This window comes from Falco punctatus (genome assembly GCF_963210335.1).
Source record: "Falco punctatus genome assembly, chromosome: 15".
NCBI lineage: Eukaryota > Metazoa > Chordata > Aves > Falconiformes > Falconidae > Falco > Falco punctatus.
In genome coordinates this window covers 10,256,663-10,276,421 of record NC_137595.1, presented here as the reverse complement: position 1 = coordinate 10,276,421, position 19,759 = coordinate 10,256,663, and the positions used below count along the sequence as shown (strand labels likewise).

At 46.5% G+C, this 19,759-nt stretch overlaps 1 protein-coding gene across 1 annotated transcript; it reads left to right on the top strand.

The window, feature by feature from the left end:
- The first annotated feature begins 12,303 nt into the window (after positions 1-12,303).
- Positions 12,304-17,598, top strand: LOC308053935 (protein FAM162B-like). The gene is made up of 4 exons (XM_080365903.1): positions 12,304-12,556; positions 14,319-14,424; positions 15,791-15,899; positions 16,537-17,598. Exons 1-4 carry the CDS (start codon positions 12,445-12,447, stop codon positions 16,642-16,644), a joined length of 435 nt encoding a protein of 144 aa, XP_080222029.1. The 5' UTR covers positions 12,304-12,444; the 3' UTR covers positions 16,645-17,598.
- The last annotated feature ends 2,161 nt before the right edge of the window (positions 17,599-19,759 follow it).

Sequence of the window (19,759 nt, the reverse complement as noted above, 5' to 3'; positions counted from 1 at the left end):
ATCATGGGTCTGTGGCAGGGCTTTGTGTTGTCATTTGGCTTCAGATCCACGGCCATGGCTGTGGCTGATGTGGGCATCGTGGCACCGCAGTCAGGCTCCAAGCGATAGGGCATCTGCCCCAACTAGTTTGGTGTAATGATTTGTTTAAAAAATGAAAAGTAAACAGTGCTGGTAGCTTTTTTCATGGGATCGTTTGGTAGATCCCCTAAAGTCTAGAGCCACAGAAATCAAACAAATGAGAGAGAGCAGCCTCTGAGCAGGCAGGGGAGGAGGTGATGAGGGACTGGGAAGCTCCAGTGAAAGGGAAGATAGAGCAGCAGGTTAAACTGGATCTTCCACTGAAGGAAGTGCAGTGGGAAATGGCAGCCTTACCTGGGGTGACTGCTCAGTCGAAGCCAGGCTGACTGACAGCACAGCCACAGCTACCAAAAGAAGGTTTTCTTCCTCAACAAAACAATCTCAAGAAGGCTTGAGATAAATCAGTTCAAGAAAGTTATCAGTGCGTGATAACACAGCCTGTTATGAAAGTAAAACTGCACCTCAGTGAAGCATGGAGTCAGCACGGAGGTGAGGCGTATGTGTGCATCTTTAATGTGATGCGCAGCTCCCTCAGCTCAAAAGGCAAAGCAGGATGAAGAGGTACAGAGAAAGCACCAAAAGACAGCGTGTTGGAATACGCTCTGCTCAGCAAGCAAGTAAAAGGAACAAGGATTTTGCTTTGCAAAAATCAGGGTTGGAGAGCAGAGCAAATAGCCATCTGTGGAGTGATGAAGGGGACTAAGGAATGGCTATTCACTATTTCTAGTGATTTTAGAACCACAGAAAAGACAGGAACTTATCAGGTGGCAGCTTAAAAGTGAAAGGAGGAATGTTTTGCCCAATGTTCAGTCCAGTTGTAGAGCTCCTTGCCAAAAGGTGTTGGTACTAAATGCCTGCATGGCTTCAAAATCATTCAGAAAAACTATTGAAGAAAAAAACCCCAAAACCTCAACAAGACACTACTTCTGGTTCAGGAAACTTTAAGAATACTAGGAAAGCAGGTCTGTAATACTTCTACTGCTCTCACGCTCCTCCCTGGGTGTCTATGCTAGGCTGGTGTCAGAGACAAGATGCTGGCCTGGCCTGGACCTTTGGTTTGACCTTGTACAGCCGTCCCAGAGAGCAAACATTGAGCTCTGTGATTCATATTTGCAGCCTTTAACTCATTTACAAGAAAATGCAGATTGTTGCCAAGAGAAACCTATTGAATTTTCTCTCCTGTGCATGCTCTGCCAGACACAGATTCATGTTCAACAGAGCCTGAACACAGTTTCATCTGGACATCTCCCTGTAGTGCACAATCTCCTGAGTTCCAGACTTTTCATTATTTCTCTTCAAGCAATCAGGAAAGCAGAACTTCCTCTGGTGCAGACTTTCTTACTATAACAAAAAAGCAGGGGAAGCATGACGAGCTTGGCTATGGGCAGCCTGAGCTCTGCAATGTGAAACAAGCAGCAAGCGCTAATGACCCCAGCTCCCCTCCCCAGGAGGAGTAATTGTTTTCCACCAGTGTTAATAAAAATAAGGTAAAGAAAGATAATACATGTTAAAAGATGAATCATGGAGTTTGCAAGAAAGCAGAGAGCTAATGTTCACCACCACCACCTAAAGCAGATGCAGAGAAGAAAAAAGAAGAAAAGAAGAAAAGAACAAAAGGCATGCAGGGCGCTCTCTGTTGCTGCCTTTGCAGAGTGGAGCGCACTCAGTTGCTGAGCCAAGCCTTGGCCAAGAGCCACTGCCACCAGGGCCGTCAGGCATGGGAGGCTCTCCAGCAAGGGGCAGGACACATATGCAACCCCATTTTGTAACTCCCTGAAATGCTGTGACCTCCCACGCAGTTCTTCAATCCTCTGAGAACTCCCACAGTCATAAGACAAACACCATTTCATCGTGGTGATGAGAGATGCAGTGATCCTCTTTGAAAAGGAGGTTTCAGCACAGAGGAGGCTCTGGCCTCGCTATGAGCATCCAGCTGGTGGGGACAGTCACTGGGAGGCGGTGAGTTCTCCTGCTCCAGCACGGAGTCGTCTCTGCAGTGACAGTAGGGGCTGGGTGCAATTGCATCGGTGGTGCCATGGTACAGCAGATCTGCTTGTTTCAGTGCTCAGAAAAGGTAGATCCCTCTTGCACCCACAAAAAAAAAAAAAAAAAAAAAAAAAATCCTGCATGGCAGCTTGTAGCCACATGGATATGTTAATAAAATACCAACAGCATGAAGACAGGTAGAATTTCTCCAGGGTCCAGAATGATTAAACTCAAGCAAACGACCACCAGGAATATTGGTCCTTAGTTTTACTTTACTGAATACTGTTCAAGTACTTTGAAAGCAGAGGAGGGAACAAACAACCAAGCGCCAAGTAAGAGCCAAAAAAGCAAATGCAGGTCATATGTACAGGGCTGACTGGGAAGGCAGACAGCAATGTGTGAAGTAGTAATATACTGGTGTATTTGATGCAGCTGTTGATCAGAGAAAGGGGAATGCTTAGGGGGAAATCTAGAAATATGTAGAATACTGTGAAATAATGCTGGTTGTTTCAAAAAGACTAAAATAATGAGAGGAATCTGCCATATTCCACCTGTTCAGATAGAGCTACTGGGCTGTGAAATGACAGATCAAATTAAGGTGCCAGGCAGAAAGGCTGTAATGAGAGACTGATTGCTGAGGCGCCAGCCAGCCTCTGCAGTTGGTGACCTGGGAGAAGCCAGCAGGAGGGTGAGTCGTTAGAGGGATCCTGGGTTCAGCTGGGGGGTCTGAGGCTGGGCTGAGCCTTCTGCTGCTTCTGGGATCGTGGAAATGATCATTTGGGATTGATGTTCCCATGAAAATCAGTTTGGGAGGATTTTTAATTTTTTTTTCATCTAGGAAACTAGATAGCTATTAGATATAGAATTAATTTGAGGGTTTTTTTTCAATTGAAAATGTTACGATGAGCATTTCCATGTAGGTCAAAATGTTTCTGGCAAGCTTTGGACAGACAGCCTGCTCCCCTTGGACAGAGATGCAAGAGCCTGGATGTTACAGTGTGGAGCTCGTGGGGCAGGCAGCATCGAGCCTTGTTCCTGTCCCTTGGCTGCCAGGCTGGGCAAAGCTTGTGGCTGTGCAGCACCTGTGGACAGCTTCAGGCTTTGGCTGGGTGAGAGCTGACCAAGCTGCTCTGGGAGACCTGACCATGCAGCTGGAGTGCAGACCTTGGGGCTGATTGTAAATCCCTACCCTGAGTTTCCAGAAAGTCGGTTTGGTACTATCAAATGGGACCTGTCTGCTTGTGCTGGGGTGACACTTCAGGCATTAAGATGCTGGGCAACTGTACATTCAGTTTTGGAGATGCGGGCTTTGATTAAATCCAGGACAAAATAAAATCAAAAGGAATGGGAGTCTAAGGTGAAAGGCATAAGCAAGGAGAAATGTCAGTAAACTGTGAACCAGCAGCATTGGACTTTCTGGCTCCTCTATTGGAGTGTCAGCTAGGCTAACTTCATTAAAAGATAATAGACATAGGCCTTGATAGAGAAGCATCTCCATCTGCTCTGAGTGCCACGCTCCTCCAGAGCTCTGTAGATGCTAACAGGTACGTACCGTGGTCTGCACTTCCATCAGCCAGAGTACTTTCTGAGGACCTAGGCTGTCCAGCAGCATGGAAGCTTAATAGATGCTCCTGCACCCCAAACCCACACAGAACTGACTAGTGTTATACTTAATCTACCAGATGTAATTTTCCAACTTCAAAGTTTATACTTTTATGAAATAATGAACGTGTGTTCAACTTCTCCTTCATTTCGCTTTCCTGAGGGCCACTGATGGTGCTTGAAATCTGCCTCCATTCTGTGTGTGTGTGCTGGATTTTTACCCATGTGGATGAAAGAGGCAAACCAGCCCTGTTCTCTGTGGCTGGCTGTAGCAGGCTGGGCTGCAGGCTTCCAGATCCCCAGCTCGCTGCCTGGTGCACTAGTGTGCAAACTGCTGCAGCAGCAGCGGCTGCTCTGCTCTTGCTGAACCCCAGCGTTACCTTTCAGTACTCCTGCTCTCCTGGCATTAGGGATTAATTTTTTTTTCTTTGGTCAGTTTTAGTTTTGTAAAGAATGTATAAGCCATTTTCTTCCTTTGGACCAAGACAATACAGAGAATCAAGATATCTCTTCATTTAAACTCCATTGCAGCAACATGGTCATACTGACTCCAGTTACCAACCACAGCATTGCTTAATGGCCCCAGTGCAAATAGAAGTCCAGGCACAGACTTCTGAGTTGGTTGCAACAATAGAGTCACCTTTTCATTCTGAAAGTGATGGATGGTTTAGGCATGATAGGCAAGAAAATAAAACCTGTCACTGGAAGACAGATGAGGGCAGCATTTCCCTGTAAAGTCAGGACATGGGTACTCCTCTCTGAATAGGTTTTCATCTGATGTTGGCTGTTAGTGTCTAAGCTCCTTCCAAAGGAGCCTTGCCAAATGTTCCAGTTCTTCATATGAAACTTGGGGGCCATGCTGCTTGTGAAGGATGCAGAAAGTATAGACAAAACAGAGGCAGTTTTTGCAACTCTGAGAACTCATTTGTCTTAAAGAGGTTTTCTCCCCTTTTCCAATGGCTTCTTTAGCATTGCCTGTTTTGTTTCTATTTTAGTAATTGTGTACAGTGCATGGTATATTTGCTGTTAACCTGTTTTTAAAAGGGACGCATGGCCACAACAGCAATCAACTCTGTTGATTAAGCAAAGATGTCACAGAAGTGGGCAAAGGTCCTGCTACAGTGTTTTTCTGTGTTGATGCTGTTGCCTCTTTCACTGTTAATGTCTTCCTTGTGTCCTTACCAGGCTGAGGATGATATTTAACTGTCAGAACCGTCTGGGAAGTCTCCAGATGATAATGCTGGTTCTGGAAGGTGTTCCCTAAAGAGCCAGCTCTGGCCCCTGCACCTTGTATCACCAGTGTATGCAGACCCCGATTATCCTTGGGATGTTCAGAGTTCAATTCACTCCTCCGGGCCAGCCAGGAGCCACGGCATTCCCACAGCCAGGGTTACTCTGTAAGACAGCTTACTCTGTAAGCAGTGGTTAAACCCCCTCTTTCATCTCACTGCAGTGCTGCAATGGAGGAGTTCATATCTTACCTTTTGGACTTTTAACTGAAAATTGGATTCTCTGGTCCCACTTAGCATGCGGCAGCACCGAGCTGGCACTCCTCCTGCTCGTCCGGAGTGCTAAGATTCATTAGCCTGCATTTATCAGTTCTTGCCAGGGAAATGGTGAATAATGAGGCCTGGTTCAGGTAATGAAATGATCTCCCTCTCACATCTGATTACATCGCTGCTTATTATTTCTTCGGTGTGTAATTTTGCTTCCCTGGAAACTTATTTTGTAAACACTAATGACTATGCAGTTATGGTCCAGAGTTACACCAGCCCAGCAGTGCTGCAGGAGCCTAGCGAGCCATGCGGCCTGGCTGTTTGTGTTACCAGGTATGCTTCGTTAACCAGCGCGAGGATGGAGACAGCCCCTGCCCCTTTGCTGGAACTTACAAGGAACAGCACCAGGAACAGTGTAGCCCTTGGCATCCGTCACGAGCAGCTGATACCCCTTGTTCAGGTCCAGTGCTGTGATTTAGCCTGCCAAACTACCCTTCCTCTCTGGCACCGAGTTTCTCAGAGATAACCACCACAATCCCTCTCCGTTTCTAATTTGTTAGCCAAGAAAAAGACATAATCCTCTCGTTTCTTCCTTTATTCGTTTTCTTTTTGAGTAACTTTCTTGAGCAATCAGAGCAGTGTAGGCTATTCCAGACATCTTATATGAGAACACTAAAGCTGTATTCTCTCTACTGGAGTGACTTTGCTTGTGTCTTTTAGAATTTCACAGAACCACACAATGGTCGGGGTGGGAAGGGACCCCCAGAGACCATCTAGTCCAACCCCTGGCCAAAGCAGGGTCACCTGGGGCAGGTTACACAGAGTCACGTCCAGGTGGGTTTTGAATGTCCCCAGAGAAGGAGCCTGCACAGCCTCTCTGGGCAGCCTGTCCCAGGGCTCTGCCACCCTCGTGGTAAAGAAGTTCTTCCTCATCTTCAGAAGGAACTTCTTGTGCTGCAGTTTGTGCCTGTTGCCCCTTGTCCTGTCGCTGGGCTCCACTGACAAGAGCCTGGCCCTGTCCTCCTGGCATTGGCCCTTAAGATACCTGTAGACACTGATAAGGTCCCCTCTCAGCCTTCCAGGGGACTGGGCATCGTTTAGGAGATTCATTTCCCTGGTGGTCCTTTTGGTGACATAAAAGCTGCTGGGAGTAAATCTCATTCTACAGGCAGCCTGTGTCTCACCCAGGAGTGTCTGGAAGAGTTTTACAGTCTCTTTAGAGGGACTGTTAAGACACGGGTCATGAATTTGAGGAGGCACCTGCCCCTGTTATGGACTACTGTGGTGTGCATTGCTGGGACGAGCTGTCCCCAGGACAGAGCCTCCCTGTGTTACTGGGATCCATTTGCTCCTGCACCAAGTGCCTACGTATTCACCCAGCTGCTAAAAGGGGAAACGTGACCCCAGGGTGCAGGGGCTCCTAAGGATCTCTGCAGGTTTATTGGCCTGATTGATGGTACATGACTTCTCAGGAGGAGCTGAAAAAAATGTAATTCTAACATTAAGACAACTGTGGGGAAAAGACATTTCCACAAAGAATTGTTCAATCTTTTAAAATTAGGTTTCTTTTTTTCCCTAAACTAGTGACTAATGGACTGAAAAATGTCTGAATGCGTCTGTTTTTGAAGACAATGCCGTTTTTCTCTGGAAAGAAAATCTTTAAGTGACAAGTGAAAGAGTCTGTCCTTGTCAGTGCGTTTCTCAGGCTCAGCTGGGGAAACAGGTGTGGAAAAGGTTTAAATTAAATGGTTCTCCAGACTCAGAGTCAAAATGTAAATTGTTAGGATTCTGATGGTTTTGTTTTCCTTTCAGGGTTTTGCACTTTTTTGCTCCATGGTCCAACTGTGCTTTATTCCAGAAACCAGTGGCCTGGTGCAAAGCTCATCAGTGCATTAATTTCCTTGGTTGTAAAAGCTGCAATTTCATCACAACACCCTGAACACCTCGGAGGATTTCCCTGTGGGTCCTGAGATCTGTGCTGCTAGCATCTGGCTGCTCCTCCACGATAAAGCCGGACTTATCAGGCATCACATGTTTTAGCACATCAGTAGGTAGCCGCCGCATGTGCCAGGCCACCCTGTGCTGGAGGTGACATGCCATTTCATTGCCCCTCTACGGTCATCCCAAACCCTGGGAGAGATCATACCGAGGCTTTGTCAGAGCAATGACTAACTTTTGTTTTGTTGTTTTGCTGCCATGAGCTTTGTCCTTCTGACACCAGCTGTTATAAACCCTGCACTTTGTACCAGGGCATGGCAGACCCATACCGAGTTCCTTTTTAGTATTTGTTTGCAGAGGTCTGGCCACTCTAGGTGCAGCTCACCAGCTCCACTGAATTTGGCTCCTACTAAGACAATTCATAACTGCATTCCTGTGCCCAATAAATATTCTATTGAACCTTCGCTAAAAACCTGGAGCTGATGGAAGGGAATGAAGTGAGCGTGGTTTATGGGTCCTCTTGGTTACAGCAGTGTCCCTTGTTTGTAGGCACTTCCATTACCATCAGGAGAGGTAGAACTGGGTTCTCTGTGTTGTTCCAGAGCTGAACATGCCTTAAGCAGCAAAACATCCAGACTGTTAATTGGGGGTTATCTCCCTTAAGAAAAAATGTGCTTAATGGCAGAGAAGATGAATCTTCCTAGATAAGGATCATTTGGCGATCCTTATCCTTGCAATGTCGGGCACTTCTGCTCAGACCTGACAGTCTGGGACAAGCTGTGCTCATCCCTGTGTTAGTGGCAGATGCAGAGAACAGCTCAGATCTTCTTCACTTGGGGGAGATGATGCTCCTGTTGTAGAAAATACCAAGTATGTCATATCAATTACCTTTCCCAGTTAAGAGAATGATGCCAGAAGGCTCATATGGTGTAAATTAGGCAAGATCTACCAGAGCCAGGGGAGTTTGGGTTTTGGGGTGGGGTTTTTTGTATTTGGTTTTGTTTTTTTAGTAGGGTGGCTTAGTGTCTTATTTATGGTTGCTAGGCAAGATTCTTCAAATGGTAGTGATACTGCCAGATTTGAAGGAATAGGGACAATATCGGTAGAAAATGCAGGACCTTTCAGTAACTGGATAGAGGAATCCTGATTTCATTTTTTGTAAAGCAAAGCTGAAGTTTAACACAGCAAGAGGAGAGGTCAGGTTGTCGCTGTTCTCTTTTAGCAGATGCCCTCTTTTATTGGTAACACTCACGATTATCAAAAAATGAATCCAAGTGTTCTGAAGTGATTAAAGTGTCATGCTGGTGCTTGTTTTCAGAGCTCTTTACAAACCCTCTGAGTCTGGTTTTGCTGTAAGATTCTGTGACTGTTCCCTTGATTTTACTTGGCCATGGTGAGAAATAGTTCAGAAGCTTTTAGTTTCTTGTGATTTGCATTTCAGTTTCCTTAGGGAAGGTGATTTCCTGATACAAGGAGGGTGTGAATCACTACCTGGAGAGAACTGAAGCCCTGGGGACCCTGGAGGGGAGGGAAGGGCTTTTGGGTTGGGAGTCTGCAGGTAAGTGGGACATTTCAAAGCAATTCATTGCTTTTGCTGTGTTAAATTGTGCTGCTGGAGAATACACAGTTTCATGGAGGAATATTTCCTGACTCACTCAGAATTTCATGAGCCACAAGCCCATCCAGGATTGCTTGTTTATCTTGTCTAGGAACCAAGACAGAGCTCTGCTGCATAGTTAATTAGATGGGGGGAAGGCAAAGAATTCTAAGATAAGATTATCTTCTGCTCCTCATCACAGCCCTCATGTAAGAAGTTTGCATCACATGCCAAACAGAGCCTGATGGTAAGCCATTTGGTTTTGAAGACATTGTACATGAAAACAGCTTTACAAAGTAATACTTTTTTGGTTGAATACTCCTGTGAATTCTTTTGTATATATGACTAAACATTTTTTGTGTGTACAATCTTATGCAAATTAACCAGGAGGTGTAAATAGATGTGTGGGGATATGGGGCTTCTGGAGGAATCAACTCTTTCATTCCTGTGGCTGTTGAAAGCAGGAAAAAACAGGTGAAGAGAACCCAAATCCAAGTTTCTCATTGCTGCAATAGGCTGACAGGTGTTGAAATTAAGGTACTGGAAATGACTGTATAAATTCAGTCAGAAACCAAAAAGCAATAGATTTTTTCAAAGAGCAATGGATTTTATATTTTGGCCTTTCAGTTCCAGATCTACAAAGGTTTTTGTGCATGTTCAGGGAGGGGAGGGTGACTGGCTGCTAGTCCTTGCTGCAGATTCAGCTGCAAGAGCAGCATCTGAGGTGGTAGAAGGGGTGTGAAGTTGATGCAGAACTAGGATGGAGTCCTGTGAGGCTTTGTGTTTAGTTTTCCATCTTCAATGTTGGCATCAGTGTGCAGCAAGTGTTACAACTACATATCGCTCTCACACAGAAAACAGAAATGTCAGGAGTCTGCACCACAGCTGTGAACCATTCTCCGTGCTCTGAGCTAGCCTGCTCGTTTGTAACTCAAAAACCTTCAGATCTGTGCTCTCCCCTTGCAGCAAGGGTCAGAGGAAACCTGAGGGACACCTGTACAGCTAGTCAGTGTGTGAGTTGTTATCTGTACTGCCCAGGGCTTGCTGAGGATCTGGGGTCTTGCTCTCTTCCTGGCAGAAGGACGTGGGAGGAGAAGATGGTGTTTTAAGCCAAGATTTGCTAATTCTGCATCTCTGAACAAGTTGTTTCTGCTGTGCAATGAACTCCCTGTCTGTGAGCTTAATGGTTATGAAATCACAGTTGCACTCTGCTAATAAGTCACTGATGGTTATCAAGAGATGGCCTGGTGAGGGGAATGAATGGATGAGCCTCACGGGGATGTTTTGCAACCTGGGCAGGGTGGGATGTGCATGTACTGGGCTAGATGCAAAACTTCTCTAAAGAGGACTAAGGCTATCAGGCTGCACATAAGGCTACCTTGGTCAAAGAGCTCTCTGCATCTCTCTGTTGTTCAGGAATGGATTCAAGACGCTCTGGGCCAGAGAGAAATCCACAGTGTATAAGGGAAAGCTTGATTTCCTAACGCAGTGGTGTATACAGCTTTTTATTAGCTTTCATGCACTGCAGTAAAACTCACCCTGGCATTAAGCATTCACAGTGCCAGAGGAACAAGTAAAATTCAGGAACAAGTAACTGCCTTTGTGCTTTCTTGAGGACCTCTGTGTCTTTGCATTTCTAAATGCTGGCATAATAAATCCTGAAGTGTTTTTTTGCTCACAGCAGACGTGATTAATACAGCTGTTAGCTGGTGTGTCTTCTAGAGGAAACAATTGGCAACCCCTAGGTGGATAAGCACCGGAGGCCTGAAAACCCTGTGATTTTCCCCGCATTTGAGAAACTAAGAGATAAAATAAAAATGCTCTTTTTTTCTCTTTAAATCCATAAACAGACATGACATAAAGACAGTCACTTCTGCAATGAGCATTTTGGAGAGTGCCTGTTAAAGTGAAAATGCTCTAATGTTCTGCACAGCCAGAGCCTGTGGGGTCACATTTTCTGGGTCCCCCCCCAGCCCCTCCTGCCTCCCCAACTTGGGGAGTGAGGGGTGTCCAGCGTACATTGCCTCTTTTCCACTCAGCAGCTCTTCTGCAATGTGAGAAGGGGGCCTGCAGGGATGCTTAGGGGTGCTGAGCCCTGTAAACTTCCAGCTGTAAATGTACCTTTCCTCCTCCTCATGTCCATCTTCCCAGGGAAATCCTGAGCAGGACACAAGTATTTGCAGTGGCTTTACCAGGTTTCCCTTCTGCTTCCTCCACCATAATCACATCCACTGATTTCTGCTGGTTTGCAGGTCTCATTTGCAGCTGAAAGCTCAAACCACCACTTATTTTCTGTACGCGTTCCTAATCTGGAAATGGATCTGATTTGCTTTACCAAATTACAAGCAAATTAAGCTAAACACATTGTGTTATGTCCAGATGCATTGTGGAGCTTTCACAAAAGAGGAAAAACTTTTTTTTTTGTCATTGCTATGAGTGTTTGTCATTGCTATGAGTGTCTCCTTTCCTCAGCATCAATAACTTCATGTTCTCAAAAAATATAAAACATGTCTGTAGAAGGTAGAGTTTTTTTCCTTGGGGGCAGGAGCCAGGTAGCTGGAGCTGCTTCTGTCTCATATCTTTCATCCTCTTGGCCCTTAAAGAATATCCTTGCCAGCATCCTGAGCTCTGTTCCATTGCAGTTCCTCGCTTTGCTCTTAGATACACTTTGATTATCTGCAATATTGCATTTGATGGTCTTATTAAATAGTTTTTAAAATTTTCCTTTTGGCAGCTGCTTCTTCCCTTTTCCATGGAATTTTTTACCTTAGTTGTAAACCAGCTTTAGAGCTTTGTATGTCTAAGGAAAGTAAATACCCCACTGCTCCAAATGAGACAAGTATTTGCATTTCCATTTCCTGACCCATCAGGGACAATTTTGTGCAAAGCACAGGAGAAATGTCAAAGTGATAAAATGGGCATTGGTTTTGGTTCATTCCCCGGTTAAAACAGCTGATATTATGGAAAACATCCAGCACTATCAAGACTTCATGGAGTTCAAATTCAGAGAGGGCGAATACTTTATAGGTACTGCTATATTTCAGTGATAGTTTTACTGACCGACAAATGCTACATCACCGGAGGTTTTTGACATAATTTCTTAGTTTACTGATTTAAACCTAAATTATGTTGGAAATGTATTGCTTTGCCAGGGAAGTTTGCAGTCTGGATGTGAGATGGACTCCCCGTGTGCATTTGTAGCCACAAACATCAGCTTTAGTTTCCCTCCACCAAACCACGTTTATTCTGAAATAAGGGAAACACCGCTCCTCTGCAAAAAGTCTAACACAACTGATTTGCAAGATTATTTTTTTAGCTAGGAGCAATTAAGAACTCTAACAGCTTAACTGGCTGTGATAATTAGCAGTCACAAGCTATCTTTGGGGAAGTACAGCACACTGTCCTATTTTAGTCCTGCCGTAGTAAGGACTGAGAAAATTATGTAAATACCCTTTACTCTCCTGAGCAACAACTTGGGCTGGGCATGCCGTGCCACAGCAGTGAACTCTGCCTGCCTGGCCGGGAAGGTGCAGCACTTCGGTAAACACAAGCGATAAATTTAACTAGTCATCGTGACGCAAGCAAAAAACTATTGGCAGCCAGGGTGGAAATGCGTGCTACTCCCTTCTTACAGGAAGCGGTAGTTTGGTGTTAGTAACTCCTAGAAGCAGCCTCCTGGGCTCCTGCTGGTCCCCCCGTGCTGCCAGGCTGGTGAGGAGGTGGTGGCCGGGTACCAGCTGGGGCGGGATGCTGGGGCGGCTGCGGGGACCGGTGGCTCGGCTGGTCCTGTGCCCTGCCAGAGCTGCTGGTAACAAAGCGAAGGGCGCTCAGGACGTGGCTTTGCAGACAGCTAACCCAGGTGGGTAGAAAGGTTTTGGTGGCTGTTTCGTGCTGCGGCATGGAGGGAAGGGGTGCTTGCTGCAAAGGGTGAGAAAGTGACCCTCGTTCTCATCTGTGGCTGTTACGGCAGTGCTGCACCTCCTGGGCTTACAGACACCCCCAGACAGAGCACACAGAGAGCTCTGTCTAGCAGAGTGCACAGGGATAAAGACTTTTTTTGTGTTAAATAGTCCTCCTCCTGCAGCAGTAAATCCAAACTGATATTTCATATCAGGCAGCCTGTTAATTTAAAAAAAAAAAAAAAAAGTTTCTCCTCCCTCCCAGCTGCCAGGTTTCCAGAGGAGGACTGGTACATGGCCCCACATGCGCAGGGCTGGTACAAGCGGCAGACTTGGACCCTCTGCTCCCCCTGGCACCCCTTGCTTAATGAAGCCCTCAGCTGTGCCTGCTCATGGCAGGCAATGCCCAGGCTCACCTGGCAGGCATGGGCCCGTGCTCCCGTGAGGTGGCTGTGGGTCTCCAGCATGGGGCTTTGCCCTTGTTCTCCTGGGATGGAGCCTGTCCTTTTGGCGATCTGTCTTACTGCTTGCTGCAGATCTGATTCAGACACTTGCTGACATTTCAGATGTTGCTCTCCTGGTCTCACTGCCACTCTGTAAGAGAAATAGGAGAAGCAGGAGATTAAATTTACCTGGTGGTCTGGGTGCCAAGATTTACACTTGGGTTTTTGAGCCATTCACGAGTCCTGGCATGCGCGAGCAGGCCTGGGGCCAAGGCATGTGATGTAACTTCACCATCTCAATGCAGGCAGGAAGGGATGCTCCCTGTGCCCTGTTCTGTAGAGGCAGCAGTTTCCTTTCAGCCAAGCACCAGCAATCCAGCAACAGCCAGGGAGTGCAGGGCACCAAGACTGGGGGCATCTTCATGTCCACCCGTTCCTGCATGCCCTGGGCACCCACTACACACCAGTCCCACATTTGCAAGCACAGGGCACCATGACCTAGCATCTTGGGTGCACTGACCTGGGTTGTGAGCAGTCCCAGCTACCTTGCAATGACCGTTTGTTTGCAGTGCAAACGCCAGGATTTGAGCTAGCCGTTGCTTACCCTCTTTTCAAGGGTCTCCCTGCCGCTGCCCATTGTGGCCTGTCATTGGGCTTGTTTCTATCCAAAGGAGCCAGAGTCCTTTTCTCATTGTGCTCGGGGTGACAGCGTGCTAATGGCATCACCGTGGTTGTCTGGTAGGGTGTAATGTATCATCATTAGAGTACAGTAATGTGGTACCCAGCTTGCATGAGAACGACTGCCAGCCTCCCACCAGGCTGTATTTTAACAGACCTCGTCTCTCTGTCAGCGCTTTTAGAAAGAGATGCTGTTGAGGAGTTATTAGTGCTGCTGGCAGTTTGCTTAACGCACTAGTTGGGCCATTTAAAAGCAAGATGCTAGCAGGGTGAGAGCATGCTGCGGACTTGGGTGGCTTCAGCCCCACATCCTTTCCCCCCATTAATAAGGATAACCTCCCTGATGAAGAGTTTTTTAGTTTAAAACCTACCTACACTAAAGAAAAAAATGATTAAACTAAATAAAATAAGCTGCAAATATAACAAAGCATCTCACACCAGCTGGTGAGTCCTTTTGACATTAGAAAGCACATTTGGCTCTCACAGAATATAAAAGTGCCATTTTGAACTTTCAGTCCTTTTCCCCATGTAATGACAGCTTTTTTCCCTCTTCCCTTCTTTAAGCTTAGCTCATTGTTTTCTTTTCTAAAACCTCTTACAGGTTACAAAGCTTTCAAAAATGACAGAAGCCCTACGAATTTTGATAAAAAGGTGTTAGTATGGGCAGGACGGTTTAAAAAGGAGGAGGACATTCCCAAGCACATCTCGTAAGTAGACCTGTCTGAATGATGCTTTCAGATGTGAAGATACAGGCAACAGCACCTTCACATAACCTCACTTGGTAAGGGTTAGTGCTCCTCCATGCTGATGGGGCCTGCTGTTACCGGTGTCCAAAAATCATCTGAATTTTTAGGAACATGAACTTTTTGTCACGCCCTGTGAAGTTAACTGGACTCATTTGTTTTAGAAATTGTGAGTTTCAGACTAAGCCTAAGTATCTTTTGTAAGACAAGTGGCTTTGTAATTCAGAAGTCACAGTAGTAACATGTAATCCACTTTGGATTTTTGCATGCTTTGCTAGTTTTTATTGATTAGCAATTAATAATGCTGCATAACTTTTAAAAAGAAATGTGGGCTATACACAGCTTTGATGACAGACATCTGCAACAAGTTCCTCATGTCTGGGCTACGGTTTCACCTCCTTGTCGAGCTATTTTGTTAAAGGATTGTCACTGGGTTTTGGAGACCTGATGCTTCCTGGCTTGTGACGTCCTGGGGGCTCCTCCAGCTGGCCTTCCCCCTGCAGGTATAAACAAATCCATGGCTGGATACGATTTAATGAATGAGTCATTGCCACGCTGCAGTCTCTTGCAAGTGTGAATTGCTGGATAAATGCCAGGAGTGGAAGGTGTTGGAGATTTCCCAGTGCCGGCTGTGGCTGTTCAGCTGCTTGGGAAGGCATCTCCGTGTGGGTGGTGTGGTCACCTGCTCCAGCCCAGCTCAGCCTCCTGGTGCAGGCAGGTGCTTGCGGCGCTGGTGCCAGCTGCCAGGCAGTGGGACGGGGCTGCAGAGCACCATGGGCAGCTGCGATGGGGATGTGGCCACAGGCACAGTCACTTGCCATGTCTCTTTGCTATGTGAAAACTCTCCATTGCTCTTAACCAAAATATTATGCATGTGCTTTTAGTCCACTGAGGCTGGCATTGCCTGGCGCTGGTGGCACGGCTCTAGTGTCTCCTGGTGCTGTGCAGCACCCCATACCTACCCTAGAGCACCCAAAGGTGGGCCTCTTGCAATTCCATTATCGTGATGGAAAGACTTTCCTGTCCTTGTCATTTTTCAGGTGTTCACCCTCATATGCAATAAAAGAAGTCAGGAGAGCAGGATTTGTTATTCCTGTTGTTACTGACAACTGTTGGGAGTAGCAGCACCCCACCTTCGTGGGAGGGGGGCTAAATCTTTCCCCCGTAGGCTGATTTCTTGAGTCCTCCTCTAAGTACTTGCAGAAAGAGAAGAAAACACATTGTACATTAATAGGCCATTCCTGAAAGACTTGAGGATTCATTACCCAGCTCCCCATGATCTCATTTCACACATGCTGCTGCAGGATGGAAATTGCTTTGTCCTCCGCAGGTCTGAGGTCCTCGACGCAGCAAGGAGCAGTGTGAGGATAAAGGTTTGCTACATCATGATTGCACTGACCTTGCTGGGCTGTTTGGCCATGGTAATCACAGGTAAAGAAGTGAGTATTTTTTCTGGGTAAACTGATCTACTTAACGTATGGTCTATATGTATGCTCTCCTTGTAAATAAACGCCCCGGTGACAGACAGGTTTGAGAATAGGTCCATATAATCAATATTTGCACAGAATCTGTATCACCCCATCCTCTGGGGGAGAGATTGGCATGGGGAAGCACAACTTGCTGGTTAACGTGTTCCTTCTGACCCCCTTTGCCACAAACCCATACAGTGCAATGCTCTGCATCATGGTACCTGAGCAAAAGGCCAGTCCAAAGGCTGTGGACTAGCTCAGACAGTGTCAGCGGCACCTGGTCCTGCCCTGCCTCCATGGGCCATGAGGCTCCTGTGATCCTGCCTGCATACCACCATGGGCACCAGGAGCTGTGACACTCGCTTCTTCGCATCCCACCGGTGGGGAAGGAGGGTGTCCAGCCTGACTTGCACGTCCCAGTGCACCTGTAAACAGCTCACAGTGTAATTTTCCTGCTAATCAGAGCTGCAAATATTGAAAATTGGATAAAACTTCTGTCACTGCAAAATATCACCAAGTGGGGTGTCAAGGCAAGTGGTGCAAATGTGGGGAATTTTAGTTGTGGGAAATGTGTGCATGCAATTATTTTTCACCATTTCTTCTCAAGGCTGCTAAAAGGGATCACACGCTGCTGAGGATGAACATAGAAAAGAAGGCCAAATGGAAGGGTGAAGTGGAGAAAGATCAGGAGGCAGCTCTTGGGAAGTCACAATGATTGGGAACAGATTTATTTTAACAGCAGGAGAAAAGCAGTTTGCACATGCGGCATATGTACCTGTCTTCATTTAAGTCTTCGGAGGTTTTTCACTGAAACTCTCTTAGGGCAAAGACTTCACTGCTTAAAAACCGCCCCACACCGACTGGGAAACTCCTATGGAAATTCCAGCAGCTGCTTTCTGTGGCCTCTGGTCTTTGGCACTGGGTTCAGCTGAAATACAGAAATCTCTTCTAAACTGCAAAGCATGGGAAAGACGAACGCAGGACTTCCTAGCTCAGGATCAGCTTTTTGTGGTGCTGCTGATGCTCCGTGTGGCCGTGGGCTGTGTCCTGCACCCCAGGAAGGATGTGGCCCCACACCAGAGAGCATGCCATTCTGTGCGATGCTTCTAGGGCAAACAGCCTTGGCCAAAGTGACCTAGGGCAGGGGGAAAAGGAGTCTGAAGTATGTTTTGCAGCCACAAAGAGATCAATTACCTCTGAGCCTGCTGCCATTGCTGTGCCCTCTCCCTCCCCAGAGCCTTGCAGGACCCCATGGCCAGGGAGAGGGGGGACACATGCATGAAGAGGGGCTGGGAAGATGGAGGAGTGTGAACAGACCCTGATGAGTGATTTGGGCCAAAAGGGCTTTGGGGCCAGAGGAGATGGCAATGATGTGGAGTGGTATAGTGGGCACATGGAGTGATTTGGTTGCTGGGGGGCAGCCCGGGGAACCCATGTCTGATGCAGGGAACCTGGTCTGGAGGCACCTCTTGTCCTGTTGCACCTCACAGGTTTTGCTTTTTCATCTTCTGCTTCTAATCATTGTCATGAAAGTTGTCTGGCACTTGCTTAGTTGTGATTTTAGTCAGGAGTAATTCTTAATTCATGGTTTGCTAAAACTGGATTCTTTTTAATCATCATAGTTCATTAATTCATAATAAAACAGCTGTCCAATTACATCTAAAACAAACACATCTCTTCACAGCTTCATTTAAAGTGTCACCAAACTCTCCGGCTTGATGTTTAGCAGATGGGAGAGATCCTAATGAAATATTGAAAGTTACGTTTTCATGAAGTGATTAAACATCAAGACAGACCCCAGTTCACATGTGTGGGTGCTGACGGTCTGAGCCCCTGTTCGTTACCCCTCAGGACCTGTAAGACAGGCTGGTGGAGCTGGGTGCACTGCATGGGGTGCCAAAGCACATCGGAGTGACAAAACCCAGCCTCCTACCCCAGCTCCCACAGGAGATGGCAAATGCTGCAACCGTGCCCAGCCAAGGCTTGACTTTTGCAAGGTTTATTACTCAGAGCAGTTGCATTTGTGCTCCGGGGGAGTCTGCAAGCTCGTGCTCAGGTCTCTGAGGTTTGTTGTACCAAAAATCACGTCCACTTGTTGCTGGTGTGTCCCTACACAGACAAGCTGCTTGCCAGGAGGGGCTGGGGCACTGGCAGGCAGCAGTTGTGGGCTCTGGGACTCCATCTCCTGCACCTGTGGTTGCTGCACAGCTTTTTCCTTCTGATGCTTCCTAGGAGCACTTTTCTCCGCACTGCACTGCACGCCCATTTAGGATGAGGAATGTGTGTGCCAGGGATGCTACATCTGTCACAGCTTGGTGTTTGCGGTACTTGTTTCCAACTCACGGCTCCGTGCAATACAATTCACCAAAGGTGACGCCTGCTCCCTGCAGTATTCCTCACAAAGTGAATCTCAGGGAAGTGAAAATAATGGCGTAGGACAAGCACAGAGTGAACAAGTCTCCACTGAGAGGGCAGTTTTGCCTGCACAGGTAATATGGGCTCTTTCATTATACCTGACCTCCTTTTCTTGGTTAGTGCAATAAACATCAAGAATTACCTCAAAGTTAGTGTTCATTTGGGGATAAACTAAAACAGCTCTGGTCAGTTGCTTGCATTATATTTTGTTTTAATTCTCAACTGGCTTTCACATGACCTTTCTGAGAAGGCACGTGTAACACTTAAAAGAACCCCTTTTGATGCTCATAAACAAATCCACATCCATGTTCTTAGCTTCCATGACTTAAGCAGGAGATGACCATAACTGTATATAAAGAACAAGAAAATTAATTGCAGCTTATTCCACTCTGCTCTGCACTTCCCTCTGCCTGGGAAAAAAAAACAACCCTGCTTCAGGTGTGAGCTATTATCAAATCCTCTTAAACAGCCCAGGTCTCTGTTGACTAGTGTATAAAGCTGCTGCATTACCCTTCATCATTAAGAAAAAGGAAAAATCAATTCTTCCTCCCTGAGCTGCTGATGGGCCACTTCTGAGCAATCAGATGACCCAGGTGTTTCTGGGCTCTCACAAAGAGCTATGACTGCTATGTAGGGAATAAGCTTTTACTAGTCCCAGCTACATGATTATTCATTTGAATATCTTAATATTCCCCCCAAAATCAATCGGACTAATTGCTGGCTTGCACTCAGCGGGTGGCTGCTGGCACAGTGCAGCCTCGGCTGCAGCGGTCCCTGGTTGTAACTGGTGGTGCCAGCAGAGGATACTGCACTGCTGATGCCTCTCCAGTGCTGGGACTTATCCCTGCTTGTTAAAACCGGTTTCCATCTGTGTTTGCAAAGTCCTTTGACTCTTCTCTTGAAAAGCTTCTAATTAACACAGCTTCCTGAATGTAAAATTGGCTAATCCTCACCACCTTACAGTTGTGGGTGGGTTTTTTTATTATTATTTCCCCTCCCACCTATATTGCCTCAGTGTCACACCTGATTTCCCCAGTCATTTAAAAAAGGAATGGGAGTTGTTATTAAGTAGGAGCTTTTCTTCCCTTTTTTATTAACGTGCCTTGTATTTCCCCAGCCTAGTCATGTAGACAATGTGGAGGGAGTGACCCCTTTCTGGGGCAGAGGATGGAGCTTTGCTGTGATGCTCAGGGAGACCAAGGGTGAGTCCTTTCAACTCTCACCTCCTCTTTTACTGCTCTGCGCTGGGGGAAAGAATGGTTCCTCCCTTGCAGGATTTTTGCCATTTTAATGAACTCCTATATGAAAATGCTTAATATGCTGTTGGCTGGTGCCACAGAGATTTGCATTATAATAACAATTATTGTGGAAGATTTCTGCCTGGTACCTGGAGTTGATGTAATTCTGTTTCCATT